This window comes from Electrophorus electricus, chromosome 15 (assembly GCF_041902795.1).
Source record: "Electrophorus electricus isolate QZ-2024a chromosome 15, ASM4190279v1, whole genome shotgun sequence".
NCBI lineage: Eukaryota > Metazoa > Chordata > Actinopteri > Gymnotiformes > Gymnotidae > Electrophorus > Electrophorus electricus.
This window is the reverse complement of record NC_137511.1, coordinates 8651111-8671218: the sequence shown is the minus strand read 5'-3', so window position 1 is coordinate 8671218 and position 20108 is coordinate 8651111. Positions and strand designations below refer to the sequence as shown.

Here is a 20108-nt window from a genome sequence, read left to right as displayed (position 1 = left end):
ATGCCACTGTTGGTGGATTCCCAGAGACCCTTTAGAAGGCCTATGGATGAGGTTTGCTGTTTGATACTATTCAAGCTGCATCCTTAGCAAAGCAACAGTCCCAACCAGTTCTTGCTTATCAGGAAAATAGCAAGACAAGCTGTAGCAGTCCAGGCAGAACTTTTAAAAGGAACCTTTATTTGATTTCCTTCAAGCATCGAGAGGCATTTGAAGAAGCTGGGTGTTCTCCCGGGGAAGACTATAATGGATAAAATGTAAGGTGAACTTCCTGTTTAATTGAAAACACATCTCCCTGCAAAGGGCTAATGCTCCCTGTCACCTCTATGCCAAGAATGGTTTTCAGGAGTGAGGAGCGCATGAACATGCATCACACATCTGCTGTATCAAATAAAGTCAACTGAGCTCAGCACCAAATATTCACAATGTGAGACACTTACCCAGGCCCATTGGCCTTACACTTTGATGCATTGGTGCCATACATATCATATACTATGTCATATCATATTTAGCTTACACTAACTTGATTATAGACTACCATTTAGTCGCTTTAATAGCTGCTGTTGTTTTCACTAGTAAATTATCTAGAAAAGCAAAAAAAGTTGGCTACTGCCCACATAATTTTTAAATTAAATTTATGTCTTGAGATGGCATTACTGTGTTTTGATATATTAACATCCAGTTAATTGGGATTCTTTACCTTCCCCCATAATCTAAGTAAGCCTAAAATATAAATCAACACTGAAATTACTAGAGAAATATTTTCTGTTTCATAGAACCTTTAAGTTGCAAATTAAAACTCGCTCTGGAGGAAGAGATAACGTGAGATTAGAAAGCATGACAAAATAAAAAAGGTGGAGAGACTGGCAGAAATCTGACTTAATGACTATCATTTTCTAAGTGTAATTCTTTCTTAATGACACAAATATGCAACATATCAAATTAACATTCACAGTTCTACAACCAGTTTTATTTAAAGGCCTGGCTGATTTGAGCCCTACTTTTGGAATACACATATGGTTGGCATGATTTCTGCAGTTTCATCAACCATCTACTCTTCCACTTTACTGAGCTTTCACACTGACACAACCAATGCTTGATCACACACATATGCACATGGTCATTTTATCATTGATTACGTTATGCAAATTTGTTATTTGTGAAATCATGCTTACTTAATGTGTTCTGCTCTTTGAGGGAACAATCCATAAAGAGACAGATTAACAGACTAAGCATAGTGAAAGAGAGACAGAGAGAGAGAGAGAGAGAGAGAGGAGATGAACAGTTAGCACAGCTTGCATTTTTTAACAGGACATGTGTATTTGCCACCTAGTGGAAAAAGCTGACTCCTCCTCATCCCAGGCTCCCAGCCAACACAAGGTCAACTGTCCATTTTAGGCTCACTGAGTTGGCAAAATCCACTGTTTAATGCATTCGGAAGCTAAGGTGCCCCTTATGCATGTGGTGTACTCAAAGGCAGAGTACATGTGAACCTTTTTGGACAGAAAATGCCCTTCACGGAGAAAAGAAAAAAAAACAGCATCACTGAGCCCATTGTGCACTGTCTGTATTATGCAGTGTTTGTAAGCAGATATTATATGAATAATTTTTCACAGTAATATTTTTATCTGTCACTCAGAAACATACAGCCACTAATCAAGCACTAGTAAATAAATAAACATAAAATAAATAAACAATGTTAGATCAGAAGTACATGGTTGTGCAAGGACAAGCATGCCTAAACATTGTCTTCTTTGGACCTGTAGATAAGATTTTGCAAGAACAATTTTAAAAAATGAAGTCAATAAATGAAAGTCTTAAGAAGCCATTCATTTTATTCATTATTTATTCATTATTTACTCATTATTACAAAGACACAGTACCAAAGTACCTTCATTTGCATATCAGTATTTTCATTAAAGGACATTACACACTAAGTAACTAGACTTCCTTTATCTTATTTAGATGCCTCAATAAGTGTGTACTACAGAAAGTAATACATTCACCTCTAAGCTTTGAGAAGCTTAAGAAGTGATGACATGCTAATTCAGAAAAAAAATGTGAGATGCAACATTAACAATTATAAATGCTGTTTCACTTACTTTAACAAGATCCTTGGTGAAAATTTAATAAATATTCTTGGCATGTTACAGTATCTAAGTACACTTTAAATCTGCTCTAGTTTGATTTCACAGACACTTTTTTTCCAAAGACAAATGTAATCAGCGCAATTAACACAACCATTAAATAAATTCTCAGTGAACAGACACAGTTACAAGTCAACTGTCAAGTAACAGTTAACAGATAAGTAAATTATTATTCAAAACTTAAGTTCTTTTCAATTATTTCCAACCATCTCAAGCTTCAAAGAGAGATGCCCAGTACTCTCTCCATATGTGCTACATTTCTGCCTGTCACTGTACACTTTCTGTGTCAGATGCTCTGCATCTGTTCCAAACAGTAAGAGACCATCAGGCACTGAAGAAAGTTTGAAGTGGTCAGTATTGGCATAGTGGGCAGGATAATATACAGCATCCATTTTGCCCTTCCCCTGGCTGTCACACAGCACAGGTGACAAATCTCCAGTGACATATCACCACATCCAGGCAGAGAGAGTATCCTTATCATGAGCTGACACCGCTGGCCACCATGTTTTGTTAGTCTGTCTGGGTTCATCCTTGAAGAAAAATGATTTATTAATGGCACACTTTGCCAGCGGTCATCCATATTACTGGTTCTGTTCCAAAGAAAGGGCACTGTCCACAATACAGGATTTTAACACAGCATTTTAAGGCTTTGTATGGCCTGTGTATTTTTATCCTGTACACCATGCATACTCAAACACCAGTGAGGTATAAAGGTTTACAGGGCTTTAATTATTTTCTACCTTAAGCCTATATAAACATTTATAGAAAAGTAAAAGCATAAATAAAAACCATGTATGCATGAGTTTCTCTGTATGAACCAACTCTGGTCGATTTTGTTCTTCAGTGCATGTCTGAATTAAAATTTGTACTGATTCTCCAAACCAATATCATATGGCCATTACTGTTCAGAATTCATAAAGCTCATTATGGTTTGTAAATAATGAAAAAATACACTGTAACTCTTGGTAATTTATTATCTATGGTGGGGACCTATTTTCTTTATAGTGAAATTAAATCTTGGGTATATTGGATGCAGTAATTTCATGTTTTTGGTTTGTATGTGTGTGTGTGTCTCTCTCTCTGTGTGTGTGTGTGTGTGTGTGTGTGTGTGTGTGTGTGTGTGTGTAATATGTTTTCCTAAAATGTTCTCATGCTCATGTTATGTCTGGAGGACATCATAATCATTTAATTGATTAAAGATTTGCACTTGCAGGCTTGTTTGCAATGAAATTATTATCTAAAATGGGATTTCAATTTCTGTAGTGTAAACTCAGGTAGAAATTCAGGCTGATAACAGCTGGAATGGTGTGAGTTTCTACTTTGGTGAGAAACTCACACAATTGGCATTCTGTCTCTTTTATAAATATCAATTGTATGTCATTATTTCTCCACTCTTTTGCAAACATGACATGTTGTTCTGTGCTATTCTATGCTTACTGGTATCCATTTTCAGTAACCTTAAGCCATATTTCATTTGTGGTAAAATGGTAAATCCATTTTGGGCTCTAAATAATTAATCAGACCTTTATCCAAGTTAAAAATCCCTCATTATTTATTCAGAAAGCTTATTGGATCATATTGCATTCACTACACTATATAATTTCTTGTGGAGATTCTAAAAGTGTTTACTTTATATGGATTATTTTATCCAGTTACAAAGGAAATGATGCTCTAATGACCAGGATAAAAGTACATATAGAAAATAGCTTACTGAAAACAACACTAACAATACTATTATTTCAATCATAAGCTGTTCTTCAAAGTATATTCCTTTTCTAATGAAAATACATTTGTCCAGAGTTTAGTATTTCCTATAGCTTATTTGTCCTGAACCTTTCATTTGCTTCACAAAACAAACAATTTTCTTTTTTTCACTTTTTTTTTTTCATTTGGGAAAAGATATACTACATAGTGCACTGAATTCTGTCTTCTCTATCTTCTCAAAAGGTGTTACTTCTTTTCTCTGTATGGAAGAAACAGACAAAAAATCATTTTCAGTGTACTGTTTCAGTATTCCTTAGCTAATAAATGAGAATGTTTATGTATGTGTTTGAGAAAGTGTGCTATAGTTAGTGTGATGGAGGGTGAGGGACAGAGAGAGAGAGAGAGCGAGAGTGAGAGAGAGAGAGAGAGAGAGAGAGAGAGAGAGAGAGAGAGAGAGAGAGAGACCTTGATTCAGCTGGAATGGATTGCTGCCTCATCTATTTTCAGTTGTATGAAAACGAGTACATATGATTTGCTGAAGGTCACACCATGCACCATATAGACAGAATATTCATAGCCTTCATAGCATTGTGGCTTACTAGTTAATTCTGCTTTTTGTGTTTCTATCATTGAATAGTAAGTCAATAAAAAATCAGTCTAACCCCTTCTGCAGTCTGTCTACCTCTAGTACAATCACCAGCATGCCCTTACAGTATAGTGCCATTAAAGTTTAATAATGCCTAGAAGCATGAATTCACGTACCACAGTCCTGTTAGCAACACCACCCTTCTTCCATTTAAAGTCATGTTGACTTCCAAAACAAACACATTACCCTGCTTACAAAGGCGCAGTGAATAAAAGAGCTCCCATTTAGATGACATGCAAGTGATTAAATTATCCTATAGTAGCTATGTAAAGCCATAGACTGAGCAGCAGATTTAGCAGTGAACATCATTTGGTAATGGAAGCACAATTACAGATACAGCACAGGAAAATAGAAGGACGTGCTCAGCCTGTGGTCTAGAAGTCTAGCAGAATCACAAGTGCAAAACAAAAAGTGCTAATTGGTCTCTCTAACCATTATCCCTCCATTACAAATCTACTAATGCAAATGAGGCATAAATAATTGATCTGGAAGATATGAATATTTTGTGTGGGGCTAAAGATTGCAGTACTTGTGTTCTCAAACAAATACTTTTGCTTTGAGGTTGGCCATGTGAGGTTTTCCCTACAGGTTTGAAGCCAGCTGAACTGGAGATCGATACTGACTAAAAGTGCACTTTTAAGTTGTTTGGGATTACTGGTGTCACACATATCCAGTGCTTAAGAAGACAACATAACAAAGTATAAATGAGCAAATACTCTGATAACAGAATTTACACAGCAAACTTTAAATGTAGGTTTTAGCCAGCCAGCAGCACATGTCAACTCCTGTCCTACATATGTCAGCTCCTTTGCCAACCTTCACTGTATATTTCACCTCCTGGACCAGGATGCATTATGCGTATATTTACAAGCACCAAGTGAATGCGTGCACATATGCTAGGAGGTGTCCTGTCACTCATGCTACCAGACAGGTGAGCAGGCTGATTGATGGCTGAGTCTGCTGGAAGCCACCCATATCAGCCCTGGCAGGCCGCACTGCAGTACTTGAGCACTGCACCTCCTTCTTTCACTGGCCAATAAGAACTGTCAGTGCAGACAGGAACACAAGTGTTGAACAGCTATTTCTCAGACTGACAAATGATACAGAGCAACAAAGAATGAGAAACATGGCGTTAATTCTCTCAGTGAGGAAAGTTAGGGGACACAGGAAACATCTTTTATTAGAGAGAGAAAGGCACACAGGTGCAGAGAATCAATATTCTACAATTTCATGTACACACACTGTGCCCTGTCAATGTAAACGTCTGATCTAGCATCTCAATGTCGATACTAACTGAATCTTCAGCCTGTTATGTGGTATTAAAAACATACACGTAAAATGAGAGTCCATCATCTCACACAGAATGATATGATGGATTGTCTCCCATTTAAAACCTAATTTCGTTAAGGGTGCATCTCATCATAAGCGTTATGCTCATTTAACTTCGACTCAGGCCTCTGATTGGAAGTACTTCAGCAAACTCCCTTGGCTCCATTATAACTCAACAGGCCACCTTCAGCCTTTATTGAATTTTCACAACATGATGTAAGAAAGGGAGGGTAACAGAAAGAACACATCAGCTAGATCTAGTATGTACCTTGTGCCAGGAGTTGCTTCTAGCTCTTGGAAAACAGGGCCAATCAAAATTTGCATTTAGATTAGGGTTGTAAAGGAAAAATGGAGTAATGAATCTTGTGCCACTAAAACAGACTAGTGTGCTTATTTGCTAAATGAAAATATGCAAACACTTTGAGTAGAAGATATTTAAGAAGTAAATTCATGAGACAAGAAACCATAGAGAAATATAATAATAACAACAGATAACAGATAACCATACAGAAACTGCTAACTCTGATAATGTTTGAATTGCTGTAGCATGCTAAGGAAACAGTGTTAAATTTAAAATAATGATCAGTAATTAAAAATAGAATATCCCAGAGAGTTAAATTTTTTTCTTCACTGGTTAAAGTGAACAATGGGGTCCTGACAGGAAACTACACTGGGGGCACTGACAAACTTCATGAGGGTTTAGATTTAGATGATTGTTTAAATTGTTCCCATCACTGGCATGTCACCATAGTTACTGTTGTTATTCCCACAACAGTAATTTTAAATATAATGTTTAAAAGACATTATGAGTACTCTCACATGGAAACTAAACAATGAATCTTAAACTTAGCAGCCGAGGTCCCAGGTCACAGCAATGCTAATATAATAATTTTTGTTATTTAATTATTCTACTGCATAAATCAAATAAAAATAAACTATTATTAGAAATGTAGCGGGCAATAAACTCCCTCAGCAAGGTGCTGGTTCCAGTGTCTGTTGGAGATGACTATGGACCTGTTGCTCTTCTCCAAATGGCAGTCACCCAATTGTCAGATGGCATCACACTATAGGTGACTAAGGAATGAAGGCATGCACCCAACTACTCTCACTGTGGGAGCTACTCTCTGAGTAGCATTGCCATGTGACACTCCTCTGAGTCCTATTTAAAGCTCACCATTAAGCACTCTCAAATCAACGCTTCAACGCCTTCATTTACTCTTGCACCTCCGAAGTACAATTCAATCAGCACTCTATCGCTTCTCTGTGAATGAGCTTGTCACTGCCTCAGGAGTCAAAAGATTTGTTTTGTTTCATCAACCCCACCCCTCATAATCATGCAAATCAGATCAGGTCCTATTGAGCAGTCAGTAGTAATGCAAGGTTTTTGTGTAGAGCTTCCTTGTCGGTATTTTACGCATGGCGACATGAGTTGTGGAATGAGTACATACTTACATCATTATGGGTTAAATACATGGCAAATCTTGAAACTAATTAAATTCAGCTCTGCGGAAACCGATACACAGTAGACTGTGTCAGGTGATAAACACAGTTCCATATGCTTCCATAATTAGTCATGAGGATAAATTATATTATGCTGAATGTGTGACATCACATTTGTATCCCATATCACCTTTTACTTTATACTAAGAATATTCAGGGGGCTTTTTGTTTTAGATAAGAAAGTTTATATGTGAAGCATCAGCTAAAAAGACATGAGTACATTATAAAGATGATTTGCTGAGATGCATGTAGTATAAACTTCATGCTGTATATACAGTCGTCGTCCCCCCTCTTCTGCCTTTCTATCTCATAACTGTCCCATCTGGTAGATTGGGTGTGAATGTGAAAACAGACTGACACGCTCATTCAAGCTTGTGTTATATGTTACCATTTCCCAATGTTCAATTAACTGCATATCCAGGATGTGCTCGACAAACAGTTGTTACCACTGTATGATAATTGCTGTCATAATAGTTTAAAATTGCTGTCCTTCACAAGTTAATGAACTTACTTAATCACAGGTAATTAGCAGAACATTCTGAAGGCAGGACTAAAAGCTTGTATATATATATATATATATATATATATATATATATATATATATATATATATATATATATATATATATATATATATGATTTATATTATGATTTGCAATGGAGTTGCTTTGTCCTTTGTCATCAAAGTATATTTTTTAACATCCAGGCATCTCAAAACTGAATGTCTATACTGTACTCTGCAAAACTGAATGTCTGTACTGAATGCTGTGAATTAGAGAAATAGAGAGAAAGAAAGACAGAGAGAGAGAGAGAAGCATCTTAACCAAGAGAATATGCTGAAGTATTAACATTTGATTTAAAATGTCCAATTAATTAATCATAATGCAATACCCAATTTTAACAACAGCAACAACTAATCAATTTTCCATTTAAATATCTATATGCACTATCACAAGCCAATGAAGGGCAAAAGGAATTTTCTTCAAGAGTAGAGACAATTACTTACTAGAAGAAAAAAAAATACTAGAAAGTGTTTTCATTAGGCATATGTTTCAAATGAACTCATTCATTTCAATCATTTACTTTGAAAGGCATTCTTAAGGGAGAGTGGGCTAGTAGTGCTTTTAAAATAGCCTAATGAAGCATCTCATTTACTTGCAACTATAGCAAAAAGACAATTAGATATTCCAGTCAGTTACTGAATGAGAAGACACATCAGCTTTCACATTGAGTATAAAAACATGCTTGTGATATGACAGTTCACATAACATTTTAAGTAAAAACAAAACAAAACAAAACTTTAACATAACTACAAATAGTCTGCCTTTATCTAATGTGATTATGATATGTCTGATTAACCATTTACATGTATTAAAATGCATTGAAATAAGTTCAATCTGTTAATGTTTTGCAATTTATTACATATTCTAAAATAGTGACATGCCATTTTCTATTAACTATTTAAGTATACTGCTGTTAAGATAAAACATACAGAATGCACCTATTCAATAAATAAAATAATATTATGAAAATGCAACAAAGCAGATTGTGAAAATCTTTCAGAACTCTGACTTACAAAGACTTTGGCTCATAAGGCAAAGAAAATGGAGATTTTACAAAAGAGGAGTCAATGAGTTTGATGTTAAGTAGGGGAGATAGCCAGCATCCAGGGCTTAGCTTTTACTACAAAGATTGTTAAGTAGGGGAGATAGCCAGCATCCAGGACTTCGCTTTTACTACAGAGATGCTCATTACTTACTCCAAGAGGAGTTAAACATTGACAGTTCTGCCTACTCAAACCCCTTTACCTCTCCTTCCCTATCTAAGCCCATTCTCGAAGTGTTCTGTTGTCTGACCATAGACTGTTACCCTGGGAGCAGAACACTTGGCAGCAGGTCTTCTCAACTCAACAGATACTTCCTACTTTTGCCTTGATACAAGATATCTGGGTCTGGATGAGAGAAACTCCACTATGGATCTTAAAGTGGCACAGTCTCACGAACACTGAAATATGACAGACAAGAGAAAAATACATAATTCATACACTAGCAGCACTTTTTGAGCTATCGAATAATTCCGCTCTCTCATAATCACACAGTTTCATTCATGCTTTGTCAATTGCATCATAAGGGTTTGGTTTGTAGCAGCAGAACCAGACAGGTCTCCAAAGGGGCATGCTGACTCAGAGCCTTCCCTGTCTATCCTCTTCTTTGCCTCTGGCCATTTCTGTCTGTGAGCTAACACTGGCTATGTCTTCAGGGGTAAAGGAGAGTTCATGTAGCTTCACTCAGAGAGTTTCCCAGTCGTTCAGTAGGCCAGATGGCCAAGGAATGGAATAGAAAAAAAGTGAAAATAAAAATAAAAGCCATGATATGAAACCTTTGTCTATGATCATTTTGCAGGGGACTTTCATTTAAGTAATTTGAATGTTTTTATGATTTGCTCAATCGTTGTAGCCACTCCTTATTTATCACCAATCTTCTCTACAGGGTTTGGTGGAAATATACGTATACAGGGGAGGGCAAAGAAATTAAAATAATGTCACAGTCATAGTCATATTGGGAATAGAATGAGATCCTTAAAACAGTTTGCAGATTAAAAAGTCCAGTCAGTGAAGGACATGATTGCCATTTATTCCACTCTGCCACAAGCCCCTCTAGAGCTCAGACTCTGCATCTGTGTGTGTTCAAGGCCAGCTTTTCTTAGCTTCCCACCGTGGCCTCAGTCCCACCAGCGTGACCATTATAGACAGCTAGCAAGGGGTTTCAGGTACAGGCAACCAGCAAACAGACGTCTGCGGATGATTCAGATGGCATGCTGGTTAATAGATGGCTTTGTTCAGGAAAAAAAAAAGCTGAATTGTCTGGTTCTCTCTGAGTGATCTATTCTTCACAAAACATGCCACACAAAGCTCCTGGTCCTTCAGTGTTTTCAACAAAATGTATTATTGACTAGGCCAAGAGGAAAAGAGAAGGACAAAACCAGTGTACACAGGCTTTTAGCAAAAACACAGGTACAGAGAGAGCATCAGTCTAATGTATTGTATGTTTATGCATCTAGCGATATTAATCAGTGTCACTGATTACCTAAAGCTAAATTCTGAGGTCTACAGAAATTTGCCAAGATGCCTGTGTCTGTTTTAGTAGCTTAGTTCTGTAAAAACAGATGAGAGAGAAGAAAAAAAAATAAGACAAGGAAAAAACTCAAAATATATTTATAAAAAAGCCTTGTTGGACAAAATAAAGTTTCTGAGGTAAACTTTAAAAATGTCTGTGCATATTTTATTAGCAAACCATCATATACCCATGGGCTTGGAGCCATAACATTATTTTATACAATCCATCTGTAAGGCAAAACTTGCTATGTCCAGTACAAAGCTCTCATGCCCAACTAATTCAGGCTGACATCAACATAATGAAGCAAAGCCTGGGCAAGAGGAAAGGAGCGACTGCGTGGGTTGCAGAGAAATGGCCAAGACGTTCTTGGCATGAAGTGCAGTAGCATAGTGAAAAGCTCAGGAGGAGGGCTAGCTCCCGAGCTGAGGTGATCTCAAGCGGGATAGCCTATGCCCCAAGTACCATGCCAGGGGGAGCTACACGTCCACGGCGGTCCTGCTGTGCAAAGCTGTGCGTGGGCTCAAGCCAAGTCTCTGCAGTGCTGCAGCCAGTCTCGACAACTGCTCACCTCCACTCGATCTTTTATTCATGAGTCTGCTTGATTATTTATTTAGCTGGGTCCTGTCCACACTTGCTGTTAGTCTGCTTTATTTTCTTACTGTTTAATCTCCCTTTGCCTTCTTGTCTGTATTTAACACATATTTCTCACTCTCTTTCCCTGTGGCTCACTTGGTCCTGGATCCAGGGCATCTATGCTTTAGTCATGCCGAGATAAACAATGACAAAGTTTGCTCTAGATTCAGTACTCCATTTTATTGATGTTTCATCTCATTCCGGTACTTACATCATAGGTGTGCTTTAGAGATGAACAGAAGGAGAAAGAGACATAGAGGGAGATTCAAAAGTAAGCAATTTTTAGTATTAAGGCTCTTATTCACTTATTCACTATCCTTATTCACTTTTATCAAGCCAAACTGGAGCAGTCATCATCACAGAAATATGCTTCTTGATTGCATTATTGATTACTTCCAGAATTGAAACATAATCTGTAATAAAATATGGTTCATTTGATATTTTAGCATCAGGACAAATAGCTTGTTTTAATAAAAAAACATACATTGAAGTTCCTAAATAAGTTATATGTATCAGTTTTTGAGGCATTGAGTAAATGAAAGGAACTGAACCAGAGAAACATGGGAATATCATCCAGAAAATATATTACAGGCACATGATCTAAGATTATTGTGACAGTCCAATTCCACCAGTGAATCCAGGCAGTCACTTAATGCTTTTAAACAGATTTCACTTGAATTTAAAATGCCATTTTTCATCCTACAACAAACTGAATCTACACACACACACAAACACACACACACACACACACACACACACACACACACACACACACACACACACACACACACACACACACACAAACACAAATACATGAACACCTGGGCCATCATCACAATTAAAATATAGCTATCCTGACATCATGAAATGATAAATAGATTTTGAAATAAGGGTCTCCTCTAGATGAACACCATTCCTCCTGCCTCACCTCACCGCAGTCTTGCATGCTTATCTGTTAATCATGTTTACGACAGACCTGACAACTAATAACTTTCACAGGGAGTTCCATCTCTCTCTTTTTAATCCGAGCCGGCAGCTTGGTGAGCCATATGCTTGCTGATTATTGAAGGTGATGAGTTAAGGGAACGCTCAGGTAATGCTAAGGCATTGCTAAAGCAATGCTCAGGCAACACTAAGGCAATGCTGTCAGGTCCCAGCTTCATGTTATCAGGTGCCGACATGTGGGTCAATGCAGCGCGCTGGGTCTGACACATGCTAATGAACTAGTCTCATCACGCATGCGACACACTGTATCCCTCGGAAAAAAAAGACCATCAGACTGTTACGGACTCTCAAGGAACCATGGGAGAAGTCATATCCCATTATATCATAGCGGAATAAACACTGACCCTCGCCATCAAAGAGATGACCTGTGCCATGATGGCTTGTCTTGATCGTGAACACAGGTTCAGAAAGCTGTGGGGGGAGAGGAAAGGGGGATGATGAGTTTGGATTTTTAAATAGGACTTGCAGAAATAATTGTAATAGGATATGCTGTGTAACCTCAATAAGGTAACTGGCTGTGAGCTAGTGTTCCAAATCAATAGAATTAATCACTGACAATGATGTCAATGAGAGTAGTTCTAATCAAATTTGTGTAGTCATTACTTATATTATTATATAAGTCTGTGTGTGGTCGGAGTGTTTGGGGATGGGTGTTAAATTAGAAATTGAACTGGATGTCACATGATAAAGTTAAGAGGAATAAACAGCCAAAGTCCAAATAAATACTGATCACTGCAGCGATTTACTCAACATGGCAAGTTTTAGACAAAGGTATATGATACTTGAGGCTGGCCCACTTGAAAGACTCCACCTGATAAAAACAACATAATGAACAATGTAGTGAACAGCTATTAGTGATGGGGCCCTCATCACCAAGAGTGTCCTCAAATTAGAACTTGAGCACTTCCCAGCTGTACTAGTCCAGTAAGGACTAAATTAAGCATCCACAATGTGAAAAAGTAAAGTGGCAAACATTGTATGCAATTGCGCTGTTTCAGTCTGGTATTGAGCACAACTCTAAGAGTGGTAGAGGAGAGAATATTGTCCTGACTGGATCAATCTTTCTGTCTGAAAGTGTTCTTCACTGAACTGCCACTCTTAGGCACATCGATTTGTCTTGGTCCACCATTACTGATTAAATCAAACAATCTGACAGCAGTCCAGCAGAGAGAGAAGTCTTTTCAGGAACTAGCTTTAATCAGATCCTCTAATTGCTTAACAAGATCAATCATCAAGTCTTAATTAGCCAAAATGTCCAGATGTGTCAGGGGCACTCAGTAATGCAGACTGTGAGATGGTAATGAAGGCTGGCAGTGCATGGTGTTCTATTTATCCACTTCACTGGCAGTGAAATAATTTGAGGGCTTTTCATTTTTGATTTGCCTGTAGTGTAAAATACTGTGGAACTTCAGTCATTCCATCCATGAGTTTGCATGATTTCCCTGTGTAGCCATTGGACACCTTTCATTACAATGTGCTGGTCACCATTTTAACCACTTCCCAACAAATGTTCACTGCAATGGAACTTCTGTGTTATCCCTTTAATTGAGTGAACTCCTGAACACTTGCCAGCTTTGAAAGGGTGGTAGTGGTAATGAGATCTGCATGTCACTGGACTAGGTAAATGAGATGAGTTTGACTCTAGGTCATCCCAATCCCAATGTCATCATGACATTCACACAAAACATTGTTAATAGCTCATATTTATTTCACTTCCTTTACCTCTTCTGCATAATATATTCTGTCCCAGGCTAAGGGTTTAATTTGTCAGTTTTTGCATATATAACTGGATTTATTTGTGTTTAGTACATGCATGTAGGACAGCAATGAATTGCATTGAATGTAAATAACTTTAGAGTCTGTTATTATGTCAAGATATAGTGAACAATATAAAACATATAAAGAGTCAAATTCCTGGGAGAAAAGATTGCTGTTGCTGACTGTTCAGGTATTTATTTAGTAAATTTATTAGTTAGTTATTTTCAGAAAACTCCTCAACAAAATCTTTGTCTTGTGATTATTATCATGATTAAAATCCTCAGCTTTAGCATGTTCCTACTACTTTAGCCCTCATGAAGCAGCACTTTAATAATGCTTGGTCTTGGAAAAGGTGCCTACAGGTATCAGACATCAACTGATCTTCCCGTGGCCACCTCTCTCAGAGTCTTCAGAGACTGGCATGCTTTGGAGAGATTCTGCATCTTGGTCTCTTCAGACCACTCCACAGGGTGCCAGCTTCTCCAGCTATTTTGCTCTATCTGTGCATCCTGGCAAGCACATCTTAGTATTTCCTCTCACTGTGCTTGAATGCTGCCAAGAGCATAACCATGCTATGGCAGGTGGGGTTTGATACAGGCCATCTGATAAGCACATTGACTGAGACACGTAGCACCAGCAATCAATCCTGTAGCCAATGAACCACATGGGAGGAGTGGAGAGCCACCGAGGCATATCAGAGAAATATTGGGTTGGCATCTGGACAAGGATGGAGGTGTAAGAACAGCACCTTTCAGTAGTTGAAAAAATGCTCAGCGCAGCACTGAGGCTTTCTAATCGGATTTAGGGGAGTGATACAGGGCTGATCACAGATTTCCTGTGATCTACAGTTGCTGCAATACTGAAACAAAAGCCTGAAAGCCTGAGGAACATTTCCTCTGGGTCTACATTTGGAAATAAATAGTTTGCAATTAGATCAAATGAATGGTAATTTCAGTATTAATAAAAAAAGTCATTTTTATTGAAATTATGTTGCTTTGCAATGCATGCATATTACACAGCTATTTTGTGTCATGAAATTTTCTCGAATTTTATTTTCTCCTGACAGCAGAAAAATAATTGATGTTAAATAAATAACTAAAAGATGTTTATCCTAAAACTAAGAAATAGTACAATTATCATTGCCTCTTTGAGACACCATGGTCAATAGTTTTACACATTCAATGTGTGTGTTATACTCAGGTACTATAAGACAAAGACCAGTTCATTCATTTTTTTAAAAGGGCCTGGGCTATAGGAAAGAGCACCTGTCTGATTAGATCTCCTCATTGCCCCTTAGAATCCTACTATGTCTTTAAAAATATTTCACAGCTAGTGTGAAGCCATTCAATAGCTGGATTAAAAACTTTGTAGATCAGTTATTTAGTTGTAAGCTAGTGTGCATGACAGCCTGTGCCTAACATGCATCTGATTTCCATAGAAATGCTATCTCATATCAAAAGAACCATGGTTATTTCAGGGCTAATGTTATATCTCCTTTAACAGCATGTAAAAAATATGGATGGAGATACTGATGCCAAATGAATATAATACTGAATATAGCTCTTGAACCATCTCCTGTATTGAAGAGTGACACAAGCATTTTTCTCTATATATAACATTTATATTTCAAGGAAAGATGTGAAAAATACAAGTAGTCTTTAAGGTTTCACTTTATCAAACAGTTTTCAAACTATTCAACTGGGATTCAGGCTCATCCTATTGGTGTAAATGGTGTCTGACTGGAAAGGATGACCTTGTTCCTCTGTCCCATCTATCTGCTGGACATTAGTCAATCATGGGTGTCTGTTACAGCAGAAATACAGAATTAGGCAATTACAGAATTGGCGGTGCTTTTGCCAAGCATGTTCAGCTCTCCTATGATACTGCATGGGGAGTGGTGTGAGGGGCCTTATACCTGTCATGCATAGAAAAATAACAAAATAACCAATGACAAGCTGTCAGATTTTCAAGTTCTAAAGGGTTTGTTTTAATTTTATAATCAACAGGAAGAAAACTGATGTAAAAATTACAAGAATAAATGTATGGTTTCTATACTTTTAAACATTTCTTTTTTAATTACAGCTCATTATTCATATACAGTATTAGACTGCAACTGCAGTCTATTGTAGATTGTGTCAATATATTGCTTGCTCTATGATATTACAACTCAATATAAATAATCAGTATCAATGAATTCACTAACCAAATATTTTATTCATTTCTTGCCTTATTTCAGGTGATGATTTCAAGTTCTGGTTGACTGGCTCTGTACCACTAGCAAGTTGAGGAGCACCAGGCTTTGAGTGACTACTTACCTGGTGCCTCTGTCACTCCCTCCTATACTAGTCCCTCTCCCAGGCATCACTGTCTAGCCCTCACCCCATTGCCCTGGCTCTCTAGTCTCCACTTGTCCACTCTTCTCTGGACTTTGAAAACTGTCCCGTCCCAGACCGCCCAATGCTGAAGAGGAACTGTCTGCTGCTGTTCCTGTGCTGCTTCTTCCTCCAGCAGAGTTCTTCTGCTCCCCTCCACACAATACCCCCAGCTCAGCACCAGGGCAGGGCGGGCCGTGACTGGCCCCGCAGCCCAGCTGGCATGTCCACAGCAAGCCAAAACGGAGGGTCTGGGGGCTTCCAGAGGGTGAAGAGGGGATGGGTATGGAACCAGTTTTTTGTGCTGGAGGAGTACATGGGATCTGATCCACAATATGTGGGCAAGGTAAGGGCTCATTTAGTAAATGAAGCAACTGCAATTGTCCAAGGACTGATTTGTTAACAAAGCTTTTAAAAGTGAAAATGCCAAATAAAAAAGGTGCAAGATAGAAAACAGTGAGAACAGAAAATGTCTAAGTTGGAAGCTGGTAGGAAGACGAGCTGAGTGTAGTATAATAGAGTTTAACCAGGAGAGTCAGAGAGAATCAGACAGAATATTCAACCCTAAAATATAATACTAATACTTTTCTTTCTATCACTATTTAGTGTTTTACACCTATATTAACAGTTTATGAACTTTTGTTTTTTCAATTAATTTTTTGTTTGTTTCTTTGTTTTATGGTATTAATAGTCTTGAAGCATAAAGACTAAAATCAATGCATATGCTGACTTCCAGCTGAAGCTTTCATATCGACCTTGTATTATCATAGGCACTTTCCCCTGGGGCTTGCTGGAGCTCAGCTGAAATATGTCCTTGCAGGAACATATTTGAAGGCTGGGACTGTTGCTGACCCATTGTAACCTCAGACTGCACTTATGCTAAAAGTCTCAATGTTAATGAAAGATAGAGAGGTGCCATTATCCCAGAAGGCTGACAAACTACTAATACATTAACATTATCCCCCTGAGCCCTCCCTGCCCACATTTTATCTGTTCCTTCTCATCACCTGTATATATGTTCCAGTCATGGTACATGCACTCCACTTTTTCCATTTGTACCTTGTACCAAGGCAACTTAATCTTTCTTAAGATGAGAGAAAGCAAAGTTTAAGGAGGTTTAAGGATACTAAGGGTGTAATTTGGAGCCCTGTGGCTTACCCCGAGATAATACTTCCTTCTGCCTTATCTGCCCCTGTGCCTTAGCAATCAGCCTGACTACGCTTGCTGTTCAAGGTCTCTGAGACTGGGAGGGAGCTGCCAGCAGCAGGCAGGGGTGGGAGAAGCTGGACGCATTCACTCTCACTCACTTAATCCTAAACCTTGGCCAGAGCTTCAGAATAATTGACTGATTTTAGGCCATATGAAAGGCATGAGGAGATGAAATCTCTCAGTCCTGCTTAAGGCAATCTTAAGGCACGCAAAGAAGGACAGACATAACTGCCAATACAGGAAAACCCCAGGAGAAGAGGATTTAGAGCTTTAGAATGTATCTCTTAGCATCCACATGAGTTGATGCCATTTCCATGGCATGGCCGACGAACCTTATCAACTATACATGTGTACATCTCAGGAACAAAACATCTTAGCAGAAAAAGAGACCAAAGCATCCTGAACATTTTATGACTAATTCATCATAAATTAATAGGGACCATGCTAACTCTCGCTAACAACATAAATGGAGAAGGTTGGTCATTATTTTCAGTAATGACACTGCCAACAGAGTAAATGATATAATTTTCTTTCAGTCTTTGTTGCATTTAAAGCCATAGTAAGGCATTTCAAAATAGGTCCTACAACATTAAAAGAGAGGGCTGAGGGGCATGTTCACCTAAACGAATAGGTCTGAACACAAGAACCAATAACTGATGACAAACTGTCAGATTTACAAGTTCTAAATGATTTGTTTGAATTATTTATAAACAGTGCAATAAAACTCTGTTGTATGAATCACCATGGTGCAATGCAATTGAGTTTGTAAAATTCAAGTATGTAGAAGTATATAGGGACATTGCACTTACACATGCACTTTTTCAGACAATACCCAGAAGCAGAACAGAGAAACAAAAAATACCCCTAAACCATCATTTCACATGAGTCAGTAATGTTGAAGATAATTGCACATTTTGTCATGATAAATTACAGGCCTGTATGCTGCAATACTCATTTATTCCACATATGGTCTCAGTGTCCTGCATCATGTATAAGTACTAATTAACTAGCAACGACTCTAGACTTGCTCTCCATAGCTGTCCTTCAAACTTTGCATTTCCCACACCCTAGTGTTTGCATTGCCTTGCTGTGGATCTGTGGACACTTATACACACTTAGGTTGTTTAGTTAAATGCTAGGAAATATTTTTTACACCATTTATATTATCAGTATTTCCTAATTATGCTTTAGTTGTTTTTTCTTCTTTTTTCAATGAATTGTGTCCCATTCATGCATTTTTTTCTCTTGTTATTGTGTGTGTGTGTGTGTGTGTGTGTGTGTGTGTGTGTGTGTGTGTGTGTGTCTGTGTAAACTCAGACCATGCTTATTTTATGTAACCATACTGTATGTTGACAGAGTTCACAATATGCTTTTCAAGCAGAAAGTTTTCTGATGAAAAGACAATGGCAAAATGTGGGTTTTGTTTTGCACTTATGCGATAGCTGTGAGCAATGGACCACAGAGGCACAGAGGCCCCAAGACACAGGTGAAAAGAATACAACACATCAGCAATTTAACATTTATTACCGATGTGAGGAACAAAATCTCCACTGAGCTGTTGGGGAAAATGCAACCAATTTATGCTTCTATCCATTACTACCCCTCATTTGGTGTGTGTGTGTGTGTGTGGGGGGGGGGGGGGGGGGTGTTACTTTAGGCAGGCTTTACTTTAGCTCACATAAATCAGGAAGTGAACTTTAACTGAGCTTGTACTGCCGATCATTATGAGGAATTTATAGTATGCAGTACTTCTCAAGAGACCATTCAAAATTATTTTCATGAACAGAATGGAAGTGAATTAATCTGATTTAATATATCAGGAATGGCTTCTCATTAATAAGCATTGTGTAGGTTTTTTTGTTTTGTTTTTTGTTTTTTCCTGCTAAGAAAATAGCAGTGACAAGTACATTTTCTTTATTATTTATACTGTCAGTATAGCACAGATGATGAGGTAGTCATATAGAAAGTCTATATGAATTTTGTAGGGTCACCTTCACAAGAAGCCAGAAGTAAAATGAGAAATTGAGGGAGAGGTAGGTGGTTGGGGGTGTGTGTTTGTGTGTGTGTGTCTGTGTATGCATCATCATGTATATGTGTGTTTGTGTATTTGACTGTGGGTGTAGGTTAGGAAGTTCAGATCCATGGCTCAGATCCATGTTTTATCACACAAAAACCCACATTGGTAAAGGCACACAGATCATACTCCACTTCCAAAGCCCAGCCTAGTGGGTCTCCACTTGAATGCACTCATCTCAGTTTGTGGTTTAGTGTGCTGGGGAGCTTGATGTCCTTAATGAAGACCTAAACAAATGAAAGGACAGTGGTGCCAAAGAGATGTACTGCATTACTTGAGGAGATTAGCAATGAGAATTTATGCAAGCAATTCAGTAAGGCATACCAAGAAAAAGCCCACCTGAGCTCATATAATAAAACTAAATAACACATATGGTATATGATATAAAACTATACTTAGAAAATAATACTGATCTAAATTATATGGGTTCCAGAATGGTGACACTCTTTCTATCTTTCTATCCCTCTCATTCTCACTCTCTCTCTCTGTATTCTTCTTCTCCTCCTCCTTCTTCTTTGTTTTAGTCATAAAAATAGCATATATTGGAAAGGTCACTCATTTGAATACAAGTCAATAAGACACTTTTGTTAGAAAGGGCAGTCAACCCTCCCACAGCAGC

At 38.0% G+C, this 20108-nt stretch overlaps 1 protein-coding gene across 1 annotated transcript in view; it reads left to right on the top strand.

The window, feature by feature from the left end:
- cdh12b (cadherin 12b) overlaps positions 1–20108 on the top strand; it is a 92419-nt gene that overhangs the window by 16864 nt on the left and 55447 nt on the right. Inside the window, exon 2 of the mRNA XM_027008526.3 lies at positions 16071–16552. Coding sequence (XP_026864327.2) covers positions 16292–16552 — 261 coding nt within the window. The 5' untranslated portion in view covers positions 16071–16291. The remainder of the gene's footprint in view (positions 1–16070; positions 16553–20108) is intronic.